At 36.6% G+C, this 23,721-nt stretch overlaps 2 protein-coding genes across 3 annotated transcripts; one reads left to right on the forward strand and one right to left on the reverse strand.

Annotated features, from left to right (window-relative positions):
- Positions 1 to 6,067: 6,067 nt before the first annotated feature.
- On the reverse strand, positions 6,068 to 22,514 carry LOC140981864 (zinc finger A20 and AN1 domain-containing stress-associated protein 4-like). Of its 2 annotated transcripts, XM_073448357.1 has the most exons (3): positions 22,340 to 22,514; positions 6,991 to 7,091; positions 6,068 to 6,854 (listed from the first exon to the last, which is right to left on the reverse strand). In XM_073448357.1, exon 3 carries the CDS (start codon positions 6,842 to 6,844, stop codon positions 6,347 to 6,349), a length of 498 nt encoding a protein of 165 aa, XP_073304458.1. In that variant the 5' UTR covers positions 6,845 to 6,854; positions 6,991 to 7,091; positions 22,340 to 22,514; the 3' UTR covers positions 6,068 to 6,346. The 2 variants fall into 2 exon arrangements, with proteins under 2 accessions (XP_073304458.1, XP_073304457.1); XM_073448356.1 differs by lacking the exon at positions 6,991 to 7,091 and having other exon boundaries at positions 22,340 to 22,513.
- LOC140981557 (uncharacterized) lies at positions 18,512 to 18,955 on the forward strand. The gene is made up of 2 exons (XM_073447991.1): positions 18,512 to 18,731; positions 18,789 to 18,955. Exons 1-2 carry the CDS (start codon positions 18,512 to 18,514, stop codon positions 18,953 to 18,955), a joined length of 387 nt encoding a protein of 128 aa, XP_073304092.1.
- Positions 22,515 to 23,721: the final 1,207 nt, after the last annotated feature.

Here is a 23,721-nt window from a genome sequence, read left to right on the forward strand (position 1 = left end):
TCAAATTTTTCCTGCATTAACTTAGCAAATTTCTCGCATAATTAGGGGTTAGTTGACCCAAAAATAATATCATCAACATAAATTTGAACAGGTAAAATGTGATCATTCTTTGTAAATTTAACCAAAGTCTTATCAACTGATCCAACAGTAAAATCGTGATCAGTTAGGAATTTTGAAAGCGTTTTATACCAAGCTCTTGGAGTTTGTTTAAGACCATATAAGGCTTTGTTCAAATGATAAACATGATAAGGAAAAGAATGATTGATACAACCTGGTGGTTGTTCAACATAAACTTCTTCCTGCAACTGACCATTCAGAAATGCACACTTCACGTCCATTTGTTAGACTTTAAAATTCTTGAATGATGCATAGGCAAGGAACATTATGATTGCTTCCAGTCTTGAAACTGGTGCATAAGTTTCATCGTAGTCTATTCCTTTTTCTTGCATATATCTTTGTGCTACAAGTCTTGCTTTGTTGCGCACAACTGAACCATCTTCGTTCAGTTTGTTTCTGTATACCCATTTTGTACCTATAATAGTTTTATAAACTGGCCTTGGAACTAAGTTCCATATATTGTTATGGGTAAACTGATTTAGCTCTTCTTGCATTGCATTTATCCAGTTAGGATCAGCAAGAGTTTCATCAGTTTTCTTAGGTTTCAGTCGTGAAACGAAAGCTGAATGAATAAATAAATTAAATTTTTTATTTCGAGTTCTTACTGGATCAGATGGATTACCAATCACCAGTTCTTGAGGATGTGATTTCTTCCATCTGTACTCAGCATTTGTTGCGTTTATTTCATCAACTGCTTCAGTTGGCAACTGAATATTTTCTTCAGTTTCAGTTGGAGCTGTATCAGTTGGCAACTGAATATTTTCATTTTGTTCTACCAACTGATTATCAGTAACGAGTTCCTGTTCAAATGATTGGTCTAGCACTTCTGGTTCTGGTGTTTGAAGGATGTTTCGATTAGTGTGATTCTCTTCTTCATCATCATCCTCCAAACTAATATTTGTAAGGCGATCAGCTAGCTCAACTGAGTCAGTTGGCTTATCAGTTAGCACAGATTCATCAAATACAACGTGAATATATTCTTCTACATTCAAAGTGCATTTGTTAAAAACTCTGTAAGCTTTACCAACTGAAGAATAACCAAGAAATATTCTCTCTGCAGATTTAGCATCAAAAGCTTTTAAATGATTTTTGCCATTATCAAGAATAAAACATCTGCAGCCGAATATTTTGAAATATGAAACCGCACTTTTGCGTCCATGCCAGATCTCATATGGTGTTTTCAAATGATTCTTATTAATCATTGATCTGTTCTGATTGTAACATGCAGTGTTTACTGCTTCTGTCCAAAACCTCTGAGAAATACCAGAATCAGCAAGCATTGTTCTAGCAGCTTCCTTAAGGGTTCGATTACTTCTCTCAGCTACACCATTTTGCTGAGGAGTTCTTGCTGTTGAGAGCCCATGCTTAATCCCAGTATTTTCTAAAAATAATGAAAGATTTTGATTGATGAATTCAATCCCTCGATCAGACATTATTCGATCAATTCCAACTGATTTTTCATTTAAAAGTCTTTTGAAAAGCTTAATCAGTTGTGCAGCAGTTTGATCTTTGGATTTGACAAAAATAACCCAAGTAAATCTTGAATAGTCATTCATGACTACTAAAGTGTATTTCATTCCCCCTAAGCTCATGACTGGTATAGGACCAAAAAGATCCATATGTAACAGTTTTAAGCATCGAGAAGATGATTTACAACCTTTGTTTTTAAAAGAAGATCTTACTTGCTTACCAAACTGACATGCTGAACAAATTTTATCTTTTGAAAAATCTATTTTTGACAAACCAGCTACAAGATCATGGTTACTCAGATAAGAAATAAATTTAAAGTTTAGGTGGTTCAACCTCTTATGCCACAACCAGTAGTTAGAAGATTTGGAAGCTTTAAAACAAACTGGTGCATAAGGTTGCTCAGTCCAACTGACTTTGTATGTGTTTCCACAACGATTGCCAGTTAGTATGACCTCATCAGTTGAGTCTCCAACTGAACAAGTATGTCTGTCGAACTGAACTGAGAATTTATTGTCACATAACTGACTGATGCTAATCGAGTTATACTTCAAATTCTCAACTAGTAAAACATCTTGGATAGTAAAATTATCATAGATAAGCTTACCCTTACCCACAGTTTTTCCTTTGAAGTTGTCTCGAAAACTGATGCTTAGACCAGTGTATTTGATCAGTTGGGATAGCAAATTTGCATTCCCTGTCATATGACGTTGCATCCAATGTCCAAATACCAGATTGATTCTTTGTTTGTACCTGTCACCTGCATTCACATACAATATATAATTTTTGTACACACATCTATTTGGGTCATAAACTGATTAGTCCTTTAGAAACCCAGACTTGGATCAGTCTAAATGACTTTCCAGTTGTTGTGTTCCATATGGTGTTTATCGGCTTGTGTGTTCTTGGTGTGTTGTGTGCAGATGAAGCAATATGAACTTTAGCTTTGTTTAACTGGTTGTTCAGCCGATATATTTTCTGAACTAACTTACAGTTATAGTAATTGGAGTAATCATTAGAATAGTTCAGGTATATATTCCTAAACCTTTTTGGTGACTGACTTTGTGGGTCAGTTGAAATTTTTGGGCTATAACCAATATCATACCTTCTAGCCTTGTTCTGATTTTCAATAGGCTTTACAACTGGTTTACTTAGCTCAGGTTGTTCTTGTACCACAGCTAATTTTACAAAGTGAATATATTTCCCTTTGCTCATGTTCAGCTTTGGCTGATTATCACTAGTGGAAGTTTCATCTTGGTTACCGAACCCTAAACCAGTTTTATCAGTAACTGATTTTTGTTTATTTTGTATTTCAGCTAATGCAACAGATGATTTGTTCCAAGCTTGAATAAACTCAGTTTGCTTTGAATTCTCAAGCATCAACTGCTGGATCATTAAATGATTCTTGCTTCTTTCAGCATTGAGCTTAGCAATCTCCCGTTTAAGACTCAACAAATCAACTGATTCATCAGTTTCAGTTTTATTGTCTTTGAGATCAGTTTGCTTTGCTCTGGCCTTCTCAAAAGATAAGGCAAGCTTGTGATACTCATTAACCATGTCATGAAGTGTAGAAATAAGTTCATCTCGTATGAAGTCAGTTGAGCTAAAGTCGAATACATGTTGACTAGTTGACTCCACTTCTGTGTCATCAGCCATTAAACACTTGACTTCCTCCTCATCATCACTGGAGCAGCTCAAACTCTCAGATTCTAACTCCTCACTGTCAGTTTCTGCCCACTTTGATTTGCTTTCCTCAGCTAGAAACACCTCATGTTTCTTTCTGAATGATTTCTTATCATTCTTGGTTCTTCTTTTGTGCTCATAGGGCTTCTTTTTTTTTCAGTTGAGCCTCTACTGTCTTTCTTTGGCTTAGGACAGTCAGCAATAAAATGACCAGATTTTTCACAGTTGTAACAAGCATTTGGTTCTTCCTTTGAGTTGCTTCTCTGGTATTTTCTTTGAAAGTTTCCTTGGTTTCTTCTCATGAATCTTTCAAACTTTTTGACAAACAATGACATTACGTCATTACTCAGCTGATCAGCAGATTTGTCAACTGAACCAGTTGGTTCCAGTTTGATAGCAGTTAAGGCAGTTGTGGTAGCTGGTGTAGAAGGTTCTTCTTCTCTGGTTTGTAGTTCAAACTCGTAGGCCTTTAGAACAGCAAACAAATTATGAAGTTCGACCTTGTTAAGGTCCTTTGATTCTCTCATTGCCATAGTCTTGACATCCCATTCTTTGGGAAGACCTCCGACCACTTTCAATGCCACCTCTTTGTTTAAATACATCTTTCCAAGTGCATTCAGCTCGTTTACAATACCACTGATCCTTTCATCATATTCATGCATGGATTCACCAACTTTTATCTTGATATTATCGAATTTTTGAACAACAACTGATAGTTTATTCTCCTTGGTTTGCTCATTGCCTTCGCATAACTGGATAAGTTTCTCCCATATCTCTTTAGCGGTTTTGCACATCTTTATCTTGCTGAAAGTGACTTTATCCAACGTTTTGTATAAGATGTCCTTAGCCACATTGTCCAGGTTGGCTTTCCTCTTGTCTTCAGTTGTCCATTCTTCTCTTGGCTTTTCAATACGTTGTAGTGCCCCTTCAGTTAGGGCAACAGCTGTATTAGCTTTATAATTTTCATGGGTCCATCAGTGATAACATACCACATGTCATCGTCATGTGCAGCTAAATGAGCATGCATTCTGATTTTTCAATCATCGAAGTCTTATCTGGAGAACATAGAAATTTTGTTAAATGAAGACATGGTAATCAGTTTAGTGTATAAAAATTTCAAGGACGAGATTCAACTACTCTGATATCACTTGATAGGATCGGTTATGAGGTGAAAGGGTGTTTAGAAGGGGGGTTGAATAAACACTCAACGATTTTCACAGTTTTTTCATATATTGAGTCAGTTTAGTGATAAACTGATACTCGGGAATCTTGTCAGTCGATATCAGTCAGTTAACAAGTAATATGCGGAAATAAACTGACTGAAAGATAGAATATAAACTGAAATAAGAACACAAAGATTTTATGGATGTTCGGAGATTTCAATCACTCCTATGTCACCTTTTCTATCACGAAGATAGGATTTTCACTAAAAGACTTTGATCGATACAAACAATTGCAAAGACCCACTTCAGTCTTGGACTTAACACTGCCAAATTGAAACTCTTAGTTTATAAACGAAATCCTCAGTATTCAACTAGACTTGAAAAAGATTTAGCACAACTGATCTCTTTAAAATCAAGTTTTTACAACAGCAAAAGTTTGTGCTAGAAAGCTCGAAGTATAGCCTGAGTGCTATGAGTAAATACGATTAGTGTGAGCTTTGAATCTTAGTGTAATTTCAGCAGAGTGATTGCAAGTAAGTCGAATATATTTTGTTTCTTCGTCTCTGCTATTTATAGGCTTCTCTTCCAAAGGTAACAATTAATACAATTTGAATCTCTTATATCCGTTGTTTGTCACGTCAACATTCCTCTGACATTCGTACACTGCAGCTTTTTCTGAAATGCGGCACTCCCACTATTAGTTGCAGTCTGCTTTGTACTATTGTCGGTTGAACGTCCTTATTCTTGACGTGTTCAGTTGAGAGATCAACTGATTAGCAATAGCTGATAAGCTTACAACTGTTTGTAGCAACTGATCAGTCAGTTGTCTGTGTAGTTCAGTGCAGCTGGTTCAGCTGCCCTTGATTATTTTCGCATTAGTCTTCAGTTAAGGCAACTGTCAGTCTTCTTGATCGGTTAGTTCTATCTAATAAACGTTCAGTTTGTCAAACCACCGAAATTTAGTTTCCAACAAATAACCTCGGTCAACTCTTTTTTTAAGAAAATGACATCCTCAAGTGTATTTGAAATACACTTGCGGATGTCATTTTATTTCAACTAAACACCTCTATTTATAAGGTAGCTAGATGGATACATTTAAGAAAGATTACAATCATTTCGAATATTATTTCTATATTACGGAAATTATATCGTTAATCACTATAAGGTATATCGTAAAATAAATAATATAAAATAACAAAAAAAAACTCTTAATTTTTATCTTAAAATTTAAGATATTTTGTTTTGTAAAATTTTGATAAAACAAACTTTTTACATCCCCAATATTTTATATGTTTTTGAGAAAGAATACCAATATTTTGTATATACATAATAAAACTTGGGATAAAATATAAAAAAATATTATATTTTAAGATCGAAATATATTTTTTTGGTTAGTTTATATTTTTACATATATGATAAAATATTGTGACCAATTTTTAAATTTAAAATTTATTATTTAAGGAAAGATATTTTGTCAATAATTACTCATTAATTACGTAAAATGGAGTGTTATCAACCTATTTTGGAGTTTTTCTATATTATACTAGAAGCTAAAATAAAGAAACAAGTTTAAATGCAAGAGCTAGATTTCACTATTCAAGTGAAAAGCAATTGAATTGTTAATAGGTTAACAGCGCTGAAGCTTGGAAACATTCATTAAGATAAATAAATATGATTTACAAACTGTCTTCATGGATGTGTTCCTGAGTTTATCTAGGAACAGATACCACTAGGACAAGATCCTCAACAAGCAGGACACATGCAAATCAAACCAACACAACACAAATAAAAGACATGGAACCTGGAGCCAACAAACAAGTTGGACGGATACAGTTGTTCAACCCGCATATTGATTTAACCGACGATGCTTCAAGTAATTTTTCTTGGAAAGAACACGACCACCATAATTCGGCACTCTATATCTTGTCGAGCTTCTCTGCCTTGATGATTGGGTTGGCCTTGGCTATTGCATCTTGAGCTTCAGCCCGGTAATCAAATGGGCACTCGTGTTTATCAGAATAGTGGTGTAATCCACAGAAAACATTACCACAGCGACAATTGAAGCCAGCTAAACCAACCCGCTTCTTGCAAGTGCCACATCTACTAGGGCCCTCCTTTACTGAGTTTGAAGTATTAAAAGAAGGCTCTATGATTGTTTTAACTTCAATCAAATCAGTTTGTGCAACTGCAGATTCGGTAACAGTACTTTCCTTCTCGTTGTCACACGATGATCCAGAAACAATATTCTTGAGCGATGATACAGCAAGTTTAGCTTGTTTTTGTTTCAATATCTGGTCCTTATGGCACTTGGAACACAAGTTCATATTCCCGGCACTTCCAAAGAAACCACAGTTGTTAACACACAAAATAGGACCTTCAAGAGGGGGTTGAAATTTAGTTTCATCATGCTCCATGTGGCAGCTCCTGCTTCACCAAATTTGTTCCAGCGAATGATAAAAATAAAAACAAGCTTTTCATAAAGATTTTTTCAGGAAGGAATCTAAAACTCTCCTCTCAAAAAACCAAAAAAAGCTGGCAATTTCCATCACAGATGCCTTACCAATTAAAAAAACAACCTTGAGAAATCCTCCACAACTTATGGAAAAGAATATTCTAACTGGAACTTTAATCCATTCCAAGTTGTGTTCCTATCTCAAGTTCCTTGTGTCTAGATAAATGAATGCATTTGGTCGTTAAAAACATGTTAATCACCTACACTAGGCAAAAACACATGTTATTCAACTAAATACACAAAATATGACATTAAAACACCAAGCGAAACAGTAGATCTGATGTACTAAAGAAAGCATAAGTAACAAGGTACATAAAACCAATAACTCGAAGAAAACGCCATCACACATATAAGTAAGAAAGATAACCTCAGGGAATGAATACTCAATTTGACAAAGAATACAGAAATTCAACAACAGTTGGAAAATCATATTCTCCTTTAATTTCTCTCCGATTAGAAAGCGATAGTGAAAAATAACAGAGGATCAACAACTCGGGGCAATTTCCATTGCACAGGGAACAACGCATAGTAAGTTTCCATAACACAAACCTTCCAAATTAGAAAAAAAACAAAAGAACTATTAACACATGGAAGAAAACTGTGTCTGACTCAACAATTCAGGATTAAAGTCCAAAATGTATTAAAGCATTCAAGAACATGTTGGGAGCCAATTTTTCCAACCTAGGAGCCGTTTGAAGGTGGTGGTGGTTCGATAACAGTTTTATACATTAGCACACCCCTCGTGGTATCCAACATATGTACACATATTGTCAAGGATTGAGCAACCAAGTTCCAAACATAACAAGGGCTATGAATCGAACTTGTAACCTCCTAACCATGATAAAAATCACAGTTACCAAATGCTCCAACTAAAAAAAGGTTTAATAACAGTTTTGGACATCCATAGAATATCAAAAGCAAGATCGAGTAACGTCCACATAACAATATATTAAAGTCCCGCGAATAGAATATATGCACTCCACGCATTGCCAGACCTGAGATTTTTTAGCCATGAGGTGAGCACAAAAAAATGGTGCCCTTAAAACTTAATATTCATATATTTTTTCATTGACAAATATGATAGTATAAATAACATGAATTCTAGAAATAAAAAATAAACAAAATATATGATCCAAAACAATATGTCATAAGAAAATATTAATAAAGACAAGAAGATCCATAAAAAATATGAAATTCATGTTTCAAACCAATACATAGACACTTGAATATTGCTCGTCTTGCAGTTTTGGAAGTGAAATCAGTTATTATGTTTGCATAATCAATTTCCCCAACCACTTTTTATTGATCGATAACATAACCAAATTATTTAGTTTTTTTTATAACATAGTTGATCGGAGATAAGTTTCGAGCAACTTCAACTAGAAAAAAGTCCTTTCAACAGATGCAACTTTTGATGGATCACAAAAATTATGAAGCCTAGTGTCGGAAAATTGCCTGAAACGGATCGATGAACCGAAAAATCGAGCGATAGCGTGTTTGATCGTTGTAGAAAAGTGGATGATTTGTATTTCGGCGAAAACTCACGAGAGAGGTATTTCGGATTGATTATCGATTCTTGATAAATTTTATGAGTGAGGTTAAAAAAGATAAATACACAGTGAAACTACAAGTTTTCATGAGTCACTGCCATCAATCATTATTTATGAGGTAAGCACATGTAGTAACTGTTGAGAGTTGCACTTAGTTTTTCTAAAAATCGTGTTTTCTAATCTTGTATTCTAGAAGTATAAACAGTGGTTAGTTTAGGAACATAAACATTTTTTTAGATTAACAGATCAGTCTTTAAACAATGGGAGTTAAGCTCTTATATTTTTCCTTCAACTCTTCTCCTTTAACATGGTATCAAAGAGCGATCATCGAGCTCAATCTCTAATTTTTTTCAATTACTCGTCTTGATCGCAATTTCCTCAGTGATCGGTCTTGATTTCATCAAAAAAAAATTCTGAATTGCTACTGGATTTATGGCGGCGAGATTGTGAGTCTGCTCGCAAGTATCTGGAATATGACCAGCAACATAAACTCTTGCAGTTTCTTATGGGGCATAATAAGAGTTATGCTCATGTTCGAAGCCAGATTCTGATCGTGAATCCACTACCTTCGGTCGGTCAAGCTTATTCAATGGTTGCTCAAGAGGAGTCACATCGCTCCTTAAAGCCTCCTCCGTATTTTATTCTAACAGAGGAAAATTACCTGATAAGAAGAGAGACTTGCTTACATGTGAGTATTATTAATGGACTGGTCACGCAAAGGAGAATTGCTTCGAGTTAGTTGGATATCCAGTTGGTCATCATTTGCACAAAGCTGGAAAAAAGGGCCAGTATCAGAAATTTCAGATGGATGGATGTAAAAACAGAAATGCCAATATGTCCAACAATTGTGATACTACTACTACAACAGAGTCTACTGTGAGTTCAGCCCCTGGTGCTTTGTTTACCCCGAAGCAATACGCAGAGATCTTGAAACTCCTCAATAGGGACCGAGTTTTGGACGTTTCTAATCTGCTTGAAGTGAATATGGCAGGTACTCCATCCTTATCACCTTCTTTTTTGAATTCACAATGGATTATTGATAGCGGTGCAAGTGATCATATGGTGGGACGGCATTCTGTATTACTTCCCTCTCGTTCATGTGGTTCTTCTCGTGGTTCAATTAAAACGCCTGATGGTACTACCACAAATATTTCAACCTTAAGAGTTAAGATCCATAGCCATAACTAATTCCGTTACTCTTCATAATGTCCTTCAAGTCCCTGCCTTCAATCACAATTTACCGTCCATCTCTCGCTTTACCAAAAAAATCATTGCTCAGTTGTTTTTTATCCCCGTTTTTGTCTTTCAGGACCTACGATATGGAAGATTCTGGGGATTGGTAAGAACACAATGGATTATTTTTTTTATTCATCCAGCTTTCAATCTGTGCCCATAGCTGCTTGTAATTTCAATTGTAATACTTTCTTTCCTTATAGTACTTTCAATTCTGCTCAACACAGTGTCTGTAAACCTTCTATAGAAACTCTTTGGCACCAAAGACTTGGCCATATTTCCTTAACATGCATGAAGTTACTGTCTTTCATTTCTCGCAATTTAGATTTATTACATTGCAGCATATGTCACAAAGCAAAACAAATCGCCAACCATTCCCCTCTTCTAGTTCCACATCTTATACTGCTCCATTCCAGTGTGGGGACCTTTTCACAATGCTACTTACAATGGTGAACGTTACTTCATCACGATAGTTAATGAGTATACTCGGGTAACTTGGACGTATTTGATGCAATTCAAACTTGATCTCTTTCCGATTATAAAGGGATTTGATGCCCTCATTCATAATCAATTTTCTACCACCATAAAGATTATCTGAACTGATAATGCTCTTGACTTCTTCAAATAAGAATGTACCTCTCATTTTTCCTCCTTGGGGATGGTTCATCAAAGCTCATGTGCTTATACACCACAACAAAATGGGCTTTTTGAGCATAAACACCGCCACATTCTCGAGGTCGCCCATGCTTTAAAATTCCAAGCTTCTCTACCTAATCGTTTTCCGGGAGATTGTGTTCTTATGGCTTGTTACCTAATTAATCGCATTCTCACTCCTTTGTTATCAAATAAAGTCCCATTTGAGATGCTCCATCATAGCAATCCTTCCTATGATCATATCCGAGTGCTTGGTTGTCTCTACTATGCCTCCGTGTTACCTGGTGATAAATTTTATTCTCGAGCTCGTACTTATGTTTTCCTTGGTTATTCCCCTCAACAAAAAGGCTATAAACTGATGATTCTTACCACCAGGAGGTTCTTGATCTCACGTGATGTCCAGTTCTATGAACACGTCTTTCCCTTTGCCATACCTGATATTTCTCCTCCCTTATTTCCTTGTACAACTCCTTCCTTTGAAGATCTTAATGTCCACCCCTTGGCTCCTACCTCTCCTATTCTGCATGCGCCATCCTCTATCCGGCATTCCACGAGAACTATTCAACCCCTTTATTTGTCCAAAGATTTTGTTTGTCCAACCTTACATAACTTTACTCACACTCCTCACCCATATCGCAACTTCTCTCATACTCCAAATTGTACCCCACCAACCAGAGTTTTCTCGCCTCTATTTCAGCCCATAAAGAACACTATGTTTACCATGAGTCTATTACCGATCCACGACGGAGAGCTGCCATGGCCCAAGAGTTGGAAGCTCTACGGGCTAATGGGACTTGGGAAATCTGTCCACTTCCTTCAAGAAAATCGGCTATTGGCAATAAGTGGGTAGTATGGATCGTTTATAATGATGGTAGTATGGATCGTTTCAAGGCTAATGGGACTTGGGAAATCTGTCCCCGTGTAGCAACCTCTTATTATGACGTCTATAATGATGGTAGTATGGATCGTTTCAAGGCTCGACTTGTTTCTAAAGGGTACACCCAACAACCAGGGATCGATTACCACAATACATTTTCCCCTGTCGCTAAAATAGTAACTGTCCATTGCTTGTTAAGTTTGGCAGCTAGAGCGCATTGGCCACTCCATTAAATGGAAGTCACTGACGCTTTCCTCCAAGGTAACTTAGATGAGGAGATTTACAAGCATATTCCATAAGGATTTGGCACTCAAGGGGAGCATAAGGTTGGTAGACTGCTGAAATCCTTGTATGGCTTTAAACAAGCCTCAAGGCAATGGAATATAAGGTTTGCAAACTTAATGAAACATATTGGAACATTCTAAAAATGATCACTCTTTATCTGTAAAGAAGGATGTTAAAGTTGTCACTATTTTGTTGGTATATGTGGGTGAAATAGTGACAACAGGGAATTGTGAAGAATCTATTGCAGCTCTCAATGCTTACCCGCACTTAAAGATCAAAGTAAAAGATTTTGGATCACTCAAATACTTCCTTGGTATTGAAGTGGTCGATCAAAGCAATGGATCTGTCACGGCCCAGCCCACTTGTGAAATTGTCCGCTTTGGCCCAGGGCCTCACGGATTTAAAATGCGTCACAAGTGGTTGCTACATGCTCATTTAAATACTCAACATCTCTCTCGTGGTTTGGTGATGTGGGATTTCGCCTAAAAGCCTTCACCCCTTTTTCGGGACTCAGCGTCCTCGCTGAGATTTGACTCACCATCCCAAACCTACACGGAGTCGCTCTGATACCAACTGTGGGGGCCCGTGCTCCTGATTAACGTTTAATGACCAAACAATCAGGATTCGTTAATGTAAACAGTGAAAACGATTAAAAATTTTCCTTTCTGGGCCAGTATAAATTTCGGCATAACCTCCCCGTAAGTAAGAAATCTCAAAAATTTCCAAACCACAAAAACAACATTTATATACTCGAAATAAAGTCATAACATAAATTCATCAACCTACAGCCGCACTGGCTAGGACTAACACATGCAGAGCCGATAAAGCTCGATCACACAACTATCAATCCAAAACATCGTAAAAATAACAGTACAGCTACATAGGGCATTCCCTGGCAAAAGTATGACTCGATGATATAACACACACACACATGTGTGTGTGTGTCTGGAAACTCTCAATCGACAACCCAACTACTGGGCACCACTACCCGACACTTCACCAGACGTGTCAAATCCTCCTAGATAACCTGCTATGGCATCAAAAACATCCACAGCATAAAAAGAAAAGAGGGTCAGGGCCCAGTACGACGAACCAGTAAAATTATGACAGATATAACTGACATGAAATAAAATCAAGTAAAATACAATGCCATGTGTGTCGGTAACGGATACCAAAACGGAGTCCAAATGAAACGCATCAGCAACAGGAACAGTGGCCACCCGTGCTAGGAATGCATCAACGAAACATCAAGCCGCCGCTCATCCATGCACGTAGCATCGAGGGTCCGGTAGTGACCCAGTCAGTCCTCGTGCAGTCATCCGGAGTGTACTAATACTATCACTCGCTCCATCGATGAGATATCAAGAGTGATCTAATCCTATCACTCGCTCCATAGATGACTCAACAGCTCAACATATCAATAATGATAGCAATCAACGGATTCAAGGCTCAAAATGCTATGCACTAATAATGTCAACTCAAATAAATGCGTGAATGCAATCACGTTATTCACAGAAGCACATAAGACACGCCACAACTCATTACTAAATAATTAACGTCATTCCACATCATTATAGACGTCATAATAAAACAGTTCATACCTCAACTGATATTTAATTTACAACTGAAATATCCTAAGGATTTCTCGAATAATCCGATCATGTGGCAAATAATACATTTCATATCAAATTCCATTTATTTTTCCAATATTTGACAATTTAGCCTAAAATTCCAAAAGTCCATAATTTAGGCTTCAAAATTTCTAAAATTAATATACGACAATTCTATAGCATCTAAACCCCTAATTATTGAACACTAAAATTCGAAAACCCAATAATAAAATTCTGAATTTGAATGTATGTCCAAATAAATTCTGAAATTTTGTTAATACCTCCAATTAGTTCCGATATAGCACCCTACAATCAATAATACAATAGATAATAATTGTTGGAACTCAAATGAATTAGAATACCCAAAATTCGAAACCCTAAAATCTAAATTATACCTCTGAAATTTCGAAAATTGCTCAAAGCTTTTAATTCAAGCTTCAAATAACATAACCCAAGGTTTCTTCCCAATTTTCCAGCGAAAACAGGCGGCGGTCTCCTATCCCATGGGTTCTTCAGGAGTCGCGAGTTTTTTTAGCAAAATGGATATCAATGGATAGCCATCGTCACGGGCTTTCTGAATATGTATTTAATTTAATTTTTTGGCAATCGGAGCGGCAACAATCAACGGATGAAGTTTCGAAATTTGTTGAAAAAGAAAAAATCTTCGGCAGATGCATACGGAGAGAGAGAAAAAAGATTTACGTTTATTCTTCTCTTCTATTATTATTATTATTATTATTATTTAAAACAAAACAATATACATGATTAAATGGGCTGAGCTTGGGGTGTAACTTGGGCTGGACTCTCACATTATTCGCCCACATCGCCAAACCACGGGAGAGATGTTGGACATTTAAATGAGCGTGTAGCAACCCCTTGTGACGCGTTTTAAATACGTGAGGCCCTGGGCCAAAGTGGACAATTTCACAAGTGGGCTGGGCCGTGACATTTGGTATCAGAGCGTAACTGGGATATGCTCGAATTAAAGTCTAGGGCACTTGAGTCTAGACACAAATAAAATGATTGCGTATGTGTTTGATTATTTGCTTTTGTTTGAACCATATACTATGATTTATTTGAATTTGCCTAAGTTAGCACTTCAGTTGATTAGATTTTGAACTTAGTATAATAGCTATCTATTAGACTAAGTTTCAGCTTTTCTTTAGTTATTTCGTGCTTATTAAATTATTTTGCCAGGGTATTAAATCCTTGTGTCTTATAGAATGTCAATTGAAGGAAAAGGCAAAAAAGGGAAAGAAGTTGTACAAAAGTCAGAAGCACAGAATGTCAGAGGACTTGAGGATATTGTCAGAGGTAAACGTGGTCGTCCTAAAGCCCAGGTCGCTAGAAATGTGGAAGAAGAGATAAACCAAGAGGTAGAACAATTGACTCAGAAAGTTGGAGGGATGCAGTTGATAATATCTCAATTCTAAAAACTACGTCATCCCCAATTCTTTAGCAATGAAAGTGACGAAAAAGCAGCGGGATGATTGAAAAGTATAAACCATCTATTCAATTTGCTCGAATACTCCCAAAGTGTCAGACTGAAGCTGGTCATCTATCAGTTAAACCGAGCACAACTCTGGTGGGAAGTTGCAGAGAAAGTACTTAAAGAATCTGGAGAAATCATTACTTGGGAAGTATTTCGTGCTCAGTTTACACAGGAATATACACCACCTTCGTATTATTATGTCAAGGAAAAAGAGTTTGACCAGTTGGTGCAGGCCAATAAAACAGCTGTTGAATATGCTTCTCAGTTTTCTGCTCTTTTGCCATATGTGCCACATGTTGCAAAAAATGATCAGTCCAAACTTTCATGTTTCCTGCATGGACTACAAAGGACTATTCATACTTTGGTGATGGCTGGATCACCTAATACCTATGTTCAAGCAGTAGAGATGGCGAAGAAGATAGAGGCTAGTCTGCTCAGGGGATAATCACAGCCAGTTCCAGTTCCAGTTCCAGCTTCTATTTCTCAGGGATCTGGAAATAATATGCCGATGCCAGCGGGTTTACCTCCTTATCAGCCTTTACAGTCATCCCAGCAACCGAAGCAACAAAGATTTAAGGTAAAAAGCAAACAATTCAAAAAGAAATCTCAATCTAACTCCTCCAGTTCAGGCAGTACTAGAGAGGCGGTACATCTGGGTCATCGAATGTTGTGTACTGTGACCGATGTGGTGAAAGACATTTCAATACACAGTGTATAGGAGTTCAGGGGTATTGTTATATTTGTGGTCAAGTTGGGCATTATGCCAAAGTATGCCCCAATGCACAAAGACAACAATTTCAACCACAACAGTCTGGTCATGTTCCCCGAGGACCAGCTTTTAGACCATACGCTCCTGCACAGTCATTTCAGCAGTCCAGTCATACACCACCTAGAGGTCCTCCTCAGCAACAATTTCCAGTGCCACAGGAGGCTCGAGTTCATGCATTGACTCAGGATCAGGCTCAGGATGCACCAGGAGAAGTGATTGCAGGTATTTGCTATGTTTTTTATTATCCTGCACGTATATTGATAGACACTGGAGCATCTCATTCATTTTTATCTGCTGCATTTGTTGATGAACATGAGATTGCTACTATTCCGTTGTTGGATACTGTTTATGCGGCTGCTCCTGCCTGTATACTTGATGTCTTGTGAGATAGTCCTAAATTGTGTGATTAGATTTGAGGATAATATTATGATAACTAATCTAATCAAATTAGCTATGTCTGATTTCGATTGTATCCTCGGTATGGATATATTAACGAATTATCGAGCTACTGTGGATTGTTTCCATGGAGTTGTCAGATTTAGACCGTATTATGATAGCAAATGGAACTTTTACGGTTATGATTCACAGTCTCACATTCTGTTAGTATCGGCAATGGAAATGTTCAGATTGTTGCCAATAGGTAATGAAAGATTTATGATTTATGCTCTCGACGCGGCACAAGAAGAACGATTGAAAGTTTCCGATATTCCTGTTGTCAAGGATTTTTCTGACGTATTTCCTGATGAGATTTCAGGCTTTCCGCCTCAAAGGGAAATAGATCTTAGCATTGAATTGATGCCATGGACAAATCCTATTTCTAGAGCACCATATCGTTTAGCTCCGACAGAGTTGAAAGAACTCAAAGAACAGCTTCAGGATTTACTGGAAAAAGGCTATATTAGACCCAGTATATCGCCTTGGGGAGCTCCAGTATTGTTTGTAAAGAAGAAAAACGGAACGATGAGAATGTGCGTCAATTATCGGCAGTTGAACCGGGCTACTGTGAAGAATAAGTATCCTCTGCCGCGTATTGATGACTTGTTTGATCAGTTACAGGGTACTTCTGTGTATTCCAAGATCGATCTTCGTTCCGGATACCATCAGCTTAGAGTCCGAGAGGAAGATGTTCCTAAGACAGCATTTCGGACACGTTATGGACACTATGAATTCCTAGTCGTGCCATTTGATTTGACTAATGCTCTAGCGGTTTTTAAGGATTTAATGAATCATATATTCCGGGAATTCATCGGTAAATTCTTTATCGTTTTTATTGATGACATCTTGATTTATTCCAAGTCAAAAAAAAGAGCACGAAGAACATTTGAAATTAGTTCTCCAAACACTCAGAGAAGTGCAATTGTATGCCAAATTTTCTAAGTGTGAGTTCTGGTTGGACAGAGTTTTATTTTTAGGCCATGTTATATCTGCACAAGGAGTATCTGTTGATCCTAGTAAAATTGAAGTTGTTATCAATTGGCCTAAACCAACCAATGTGTCTGAGATTCGAAGCTTTTTGGGATTAGCTGGATATTATAGGCGTTTCATTGAGGGATTTTCTAGAACAGCTAGGCCTATGACCCAATTGACGCAGAAAGATCAACGTTTTGTGTGGACTGCAGAATGTGAGTCTAGTTTCCGGACTTTGAAAGAAAAGTTGACCACAGCTCCAGTGCTAGCTTTGCCTTCAGGCTCAGGTGGATTTGTTGTTTGTACAGATGCTTCTCTAAATGGACTGGATTGTGTTTTGATGCAAAATGGGTGAGTGATTGCGTATGCATCTCGTCAGTTGAAGCCACATAAGACTCGATATCCAGTTCATGATTTGGAGTTAGTTGTCATTGTGTTTGCATTGAAGATATGGTGTCATTATCTGTACGGAGAACAATTTGTGATTTATTCTGATCACAAGAGTCTGAAATATTTTTCACACAATCCGACTTGAATATGAGACAGCGTCGATGGTTGGAATTACTCAATGACTTTGATTGTGAGATTCAATACCAACCAAGGCGAATGAATCAAGTTGCAGATGCTCTGAGCAGAAAGGTTCAGCCTAAAATGTTGGCATCTTTGACTATTTCAAAAGTTCATGAGCATTTAGGAACTTCAGGATGGACTTACCAATCTAGGGATGGTTACTTTATAGTTTCAGCTATACAATTTGAACCACATATTGTTTCTAAAATCAAAGCAGCACAGAGAACTGATCTGCATGTTCATAGATTGAAAGAATTGACTCAGACAGGTTAATCAAACAAGTTCAGTGTTGCTTCAGATGGATGTCTGCGCTATAATGGTAGACTTGTGGTTCCGAATTTGATAGACTTAAAAGAAGCTATGCTTCGGGAAGCTCATTGTAGTCGACACAGTGTTCATCCTGGAATCAGAAAGATGTATCATATCTTGAAATCTCATTACTGGTGGGAAGGTATGAAAAAAGATATTTATGACTTTGTGGCTAGATGTTTGACGTGCCAACAGGTTAAGGCTGAGAGAATGAGACTTGGTGGTATGTTACATAGTCTTGAAGCGCCACAGTGGAATTGGGAGCACATTGCTATGGATTTTGTGACACACCTACATCGTTCTAATCGTGGCTGTGATGCAATTTGGGTGATTGTGGATATATTGTCTAAATCAGCCCATTTTATTCCTTATGATCGTACTTTGTACTTATAAGAAAATGACAAAAATATACATTGATCATGTAGTGAGATTGCATGGTGTGCCTGTAACCATAGTATCAAATCGTGATCTCAGGTTTGCTTCGAAGTTTTGGGGTCGTTTGCAATCAGCATTGGGTTCAAAGTTGGCAATGAGCACTACATATCACCCACAGACAAATGGTCAGTCAGAGAGGACCATTCAGACACTCGAGGATATGCTACGAGCAATCGTGATGGATTTTAGTAGTGGTTGGCAGGAATCATTATCACTTGTTGAATTTTCTTACAATAACAGTTTCCAGGCAACCATCGGGAGGCACCATTTGAAGCTCTATACGGCAGAAAATGTAGATCTCCAATATGCTGGGAAGATGTAGGAGAACGACATATGCCAATGCCAGAATTTATTCAAGAAATGAAATAGAAGGTTAAAATGATCAGGAAAAGAATGAAAGCAGCGCAAGATCGTCAAACCAGCTATGCTAATAAAAGGCGTATGCCTTTAGAATTTCAACAGGTTTTCTTGAAAGTATCACCGTTTCATGGTACTATGAGATTTGGGCGCAACGGGAAGCTAGCACCGCGTTATATTGGTCCATATGCGATTGTTGAGAGGATTGGCACCTTGCCTTATCGTTTGGACTTGCCGCAGAGTTTGTCTGCGATATATGATGTGTTTCATGTATCTATGTTATGAAAATACGAGCCAGATCCTTCTCATGTCTTGACGACTGATGAGGTGGAGTTGGATAGTTTCCTTAGCTATATTGAGTATCCAGTGCAAATTCTTGATCGTAAAGAAAAGCAACTCAGGAATAAGACGATTACACTGGTTATGGTGCAATTGAGTAGACATGGGAGAGAAGAAGCTACATGAGAATTAGAGGCTAAGATGCGTCAGGAATGACCTCATTTGTTTGAAAATGTAATAAATTACTCCATTTATTCTGATTTTCCTATGTACTATCAGTGGTAAATGTTTATAAACGACTTTTGTATAATTGCTGTGTATGCTAGATTTCGAGGACGAAATCTTCTATTAGTAGAAAAGAATGTGAGAGCTCAGCCCAAGTTACACCTCAAGCCCAGCCCATTTAATCATGTATATTGTTTTGTTTTAAATAATAATAATAAAGAAGAAATTTAAATCTTCTTTCTCTCTCCCCGTATGCATCTGCCAAAGCTTCTTTCTTCTTCAACAAATTTCGAAGCTTCATCCTCAGTGAGTGAAAGATTTGTCCCCGGGACTACGTTGAGAGCTTCTATAGCTATAGTAGAACTCATTCGAGAGGGCTTGGGGGTCTTAAAAATGATTTGGGAGGGATTTCCTTTTCTAACGCATATTCAGTCATACAGGTCGATTGTTGCCGCTCTGATTGCCCAAAAATTAAATTAAATACATATTCGGAAAGCCCGTGACGAGGGCTATCCATTGATACCCATTTTGCTAAGAAAACTCGCGACTCCTGAAGAACCCATCGGAGACCGCCATCTGTTTTCGCCGGAAAATTGGGAAGAAACCTTGGGTTATGTTGTTTGAAGCTTGAATTCAAAGCTTTGAGCAATTTTCGAAATTTCAGAGGTATAATTCAGATTTTAGGGTTTCGAATTTTGGGTATTCTAATTCATTTGAGTTCCAACAATTAATATATATTATATTATTGATTGTAGATGCCATATCGGAACTAATTGGAGGTATTAACAAAATTTCAGAATTTATTTGGACAAAAATTCGAAAATTCAGAATTTTATTATTGGGTTTTCGAATTTTAGTTTTCAATAATTAAGGGTTTAGGTGCTATAGAATTGTCGTATATTAATTTTAGAAATTTTAACGCCTAAATTATGGACTTTTGGAATTTTAGGCTAAATTGTCAAATATTGGAAAAATAAATGAAACTTGATATGAAATGCATTATTTGCCACAGGATCGGATTCTTCGAGAAATCCTTAAGATATTTCAGTGGTAAATTAAGTATCAGTTGAGGTACGCATGAACTGTTTTATTATGACGTTTATAATGATGTGGAATGACGTTAAGTATTTTGTAATAAGTTGTGGCGTGCCTTATGTGCTTCTGTGAATAACGTGATTGCATTCACGCATTTATTTGAGTTGATACTATTAGTGCTTAGCATTACGAGCCTTGACTCCGTTGATTGCTATCATTATTGATCTGTTGAGTCATCTATGGAGTGAGTGATATGATTAGATCACTCTTGACATCTCATTGATGGAGCGAATGAAAGGATTAGCACACTCCTGATGACTTCACGAGGACTGACCAGGTCACTACCGGACCCTCAATGCTACGTGCATGGATGAGCGGCGGCTTGATGTTTCGTTGCTGCATTCCTAGCACGGGTGGCCACTGTTCCCGTTGCTGATGCATTCATTTGGACTCCGTTTGGGTATCCGTTATTTCGTTGTTACCTACACGCATTACATTGCATTTCATTGCATTTTACTTGATTTTATTTCATGTCAGTTATATTTGTCATAATTTTACTGGTTCGTCGTACTGAGCCCTGACCCTCTTTCTTTTTATGTTGTGGATGTTTTTGATGCCATAGCAAGTTATCCAAGAGGATTTGACGCGTCTTGACGCGTCTGGTGAAGCGTCAGGTAGCGATGCCCAGTAGTTGGGTTGTCGATTAAGAGTTCCCAGATATATATATACTTATATAGTACATATATGTGTGTATTATATCATCAAGTCATACTTTTGCCAGGGAATGCCCCGTGTAGCCTTACTGTTATTTTTACGATGTTTTAGATTGATGGTTGTGTGATCGAGCGTTATCGGCTTTGCATGTGTTAGTCCTGGCCAGTGCGGCTGTAGGTTGATGAATTTATGTTATGACTTTATTTCGAGTATATAAATGTCGTTTGTGTTGTTTGGAAATTTTTGGAATGTCCTACTTACGGGGAGGTCATGCAAAAATTTCTACCGGCCCAAAAAGGAAAATTTTTAATCGCTTTCGCTGTTCACATTAACAAATCCTGATTCTTTAGTTATTAAACCTTAATCAGGAGCACGGGCCCCCACAGGATCTGCCTGAATCAGAGAAATTACACTCTGAAATTAATTTCGGAAGCATGTTTATCTGGTGGAAGGGTTTGCGAGATGCCCATGGAACAAAACTTAACATTGACATCCACAGAATTTGATATGAGTGACAATCAGAATAAAGTATTGTCTCAAGGTCTTCGACTGAAGTGGAGTATAGAGCAATGGCGAACACAACTTGCGAAATAACATGGATTGTGGGACTGATGAAGGATATGGGAATAGAAATCACACAGCCGACATTGCTACATTGTGATAACATGGCAGCCATACATATAGCAGCAAATCCTATATATCACGAAAGAATGAAGCATATAGAGATTGATTGCCATATCGTGCAAGAGAAGATTCAAGAGCAAAAGATCGCAACAGCTTATAATCCAATCAACCAACAACAAACATACACTTTTATGAAGGCTTTGGGAAGATCGTAACACCATTATTTGTTGTTCAATCTTGGAGTAATAAATCTTTATGAAGCTCGAGGGGGAGTGTTGAGAGTTACACTTAGTTTTTTTAAAAAGCATGTTTTCTAATTTTGTATTCTAGAAGTATAAATTGTGGTTAGTTTAGGAAAATAAACATTTTTTTTTAGATTGACAGATCCATCTTCAAACAATGAGAGTTAAGCTCTTATATTTTTCCTTCAACTCTTCTCTTTTAACATTAACTATATTAATAAACCATACTAGTAATTTTAAAAAAAAAAAGTTGGGGTTCCGAGGTGCTTGCATGAGATTTTATACTACAGGTCTCGGGCTGACTCCATGGTATGTATAACATAAACTTCAACTACTTCCAACTGAAAATAAACGGAAATATGAAAAACAATAATCAATCTCTACTCATTCTGCGGAATATTAAGTTGATAATAAATTAATTTATAAAGTTCAATCCTTACTACAATACCTTCAAAAGACACGATTTTTCTTAATTTTTTCAACAAAAAAGCAGAGCCCAGCTACCAAAATGATTAAATACTTGTACAAAATATAAAAGAAAAATTTTAAAAATCATTAAGCTATGATTTGCATTTTGTTCTTGACTAAAAATACACTACAAATCTCGAAAAAAATTAAGCCCGGATTTAAAAAATACTACAAATGATAGATCCAGCGTCCAAACTGGGAAAGCACAATTAGAATCATACAAAAGTAGAACACAACAGAACAAGAAGAAAAAGAAACTGACCGTCGAAACGAGAGATAGGGGACGACTTCTAACGCTTATTCCGTAAGCTATGATTTGCTTTTTTCGATGAATTAATCTACTATTGATTGATTCTATGAATTTTGTCGAATAATATAAATTTAGCTTTTTGATTAATGGCGTTGCGTTGTTTTCAGCGTCCAATGCCTCCTTTTCTTGAAACTTTTTGCCCACGAGTCACCTTTCCCGATTGTAAAGTCGTGTTTCTTTTCCGTCACGATTTAGATAATTATAATTAGACAATTTAATTTTACCATTAAATCCATGTAAAAATTCACATATGATATAATTTATAATTATAATACGTCGAAATTAAGAAAAGAAAAGGTCAAAAGATTTTACCGAATATGAAAAGTGCGTATTTGAAATTGGAGTTAAATTTTCAAATCAAAATATAATATTACATTTACTCTCTATGTCTTAAAAACTTTGTTTAAATTTTCTAATCATGACAAAAATAACAAAATTATCCTTATATTTATTTATTATTTATAATTGGATCAGAAATTATATCAAAGTCAAGGTAAAAACAACTTTAAACATACAATAATATTATTACTGTGTAATTAAATGTTTGAGGATGAGATTTTTCTCAAAATTATGAATTCGGACATACGTTCGAGATTAAATATTTACATGATTTATTCCAATATTTTGAAATATTTACAAAAAGATCTAACCAATGTTAGACATCATGAGCAAAGAGAAACACATCAGAGTCCTAAGATAAAATTATTATTCAAAATAATAGGTCTCTAGAAATAGTATCGGATTCCTTTAAACTCTCAAGAGATCATAGAGAGATCCAAAAGACAGTACAAAACTATGACAATCAGTTGTACTATGTATAACATAAAATTGAGGAAATCCTTGAAAAACAAGAAGAAATTCTTGAAACATTAAATGATATTCAAACAAAAATCAAAACTCTAGAACAACAGTCAAGTTCTAATAAAAGGACCTTTGGAAAGAAAATTTCCACTATCATTTGGTACGGAACCCTTATTATACCAAAGTGGGAAGGAGCAAAGTAATGACAAAATCTTTAACCGACGAAGAAAAAATGATCAATTTTATTAAAACTGTCTTGGAAAAGAAATTAAACTCATGACAACTATAGAAAGGATTGGTCTAGAAGATCTTCAATACCTCGCAGAATCTTTTATGAATCTCAATGTCGTAGATCTGAAAATGAATACAACATGGGGAAAACCTCCCTCAATAAATTTGTCATATTCCCACGAACTACTTAGAGAAAGTATGTGATCTCACAATACAAATATGAGAGAACCCCCAACAGATTTTCAAGTAGGTGGATAAGCACACCCAGTGAGAACAAGATCAAGAAAAAATCAAATTCTTGT

This window comes from Primulina huaijiensis, chromosome 7 (genome assembly GCF_012295235.1).
Source record: "Primulina huaijiensis isolate GDHJ02 chromosome 7, ASM1229523v2, whole genome shotgun sequence".
Lineage (NCBI taxonomy): Eukaryota > Viridiplantae > Streptophyta > Magnoliopsida > Lamiales > Gesneriaceae > Primulina > Primulina huaijiensis.

Bases quoted from the DNA above. Each gene is read 5' to 3' on its own strand.
- LOC140981557 (XM_073447991.1), top strand. From the start codon at position 18,512: ATGATCAGGAAAAGAATGAAAGCAGCGCAAGATCGTCAAACCAGCTAT. The intron at 18,732-18,788 runs GTTTGTCTGCGA...AATACGAGCCAG, and splicing joins TCGTTTGGACTTGCCGCAGA to ATCCTTCTCATGTCTTGACG.
- LOC140981864 (XM_073448357.1), bottom strand. From the start codon at position 6,844: ATGGAGCATGATGAAACTAAATTTCAACCCCCTCTTGAAGGTCCTATT.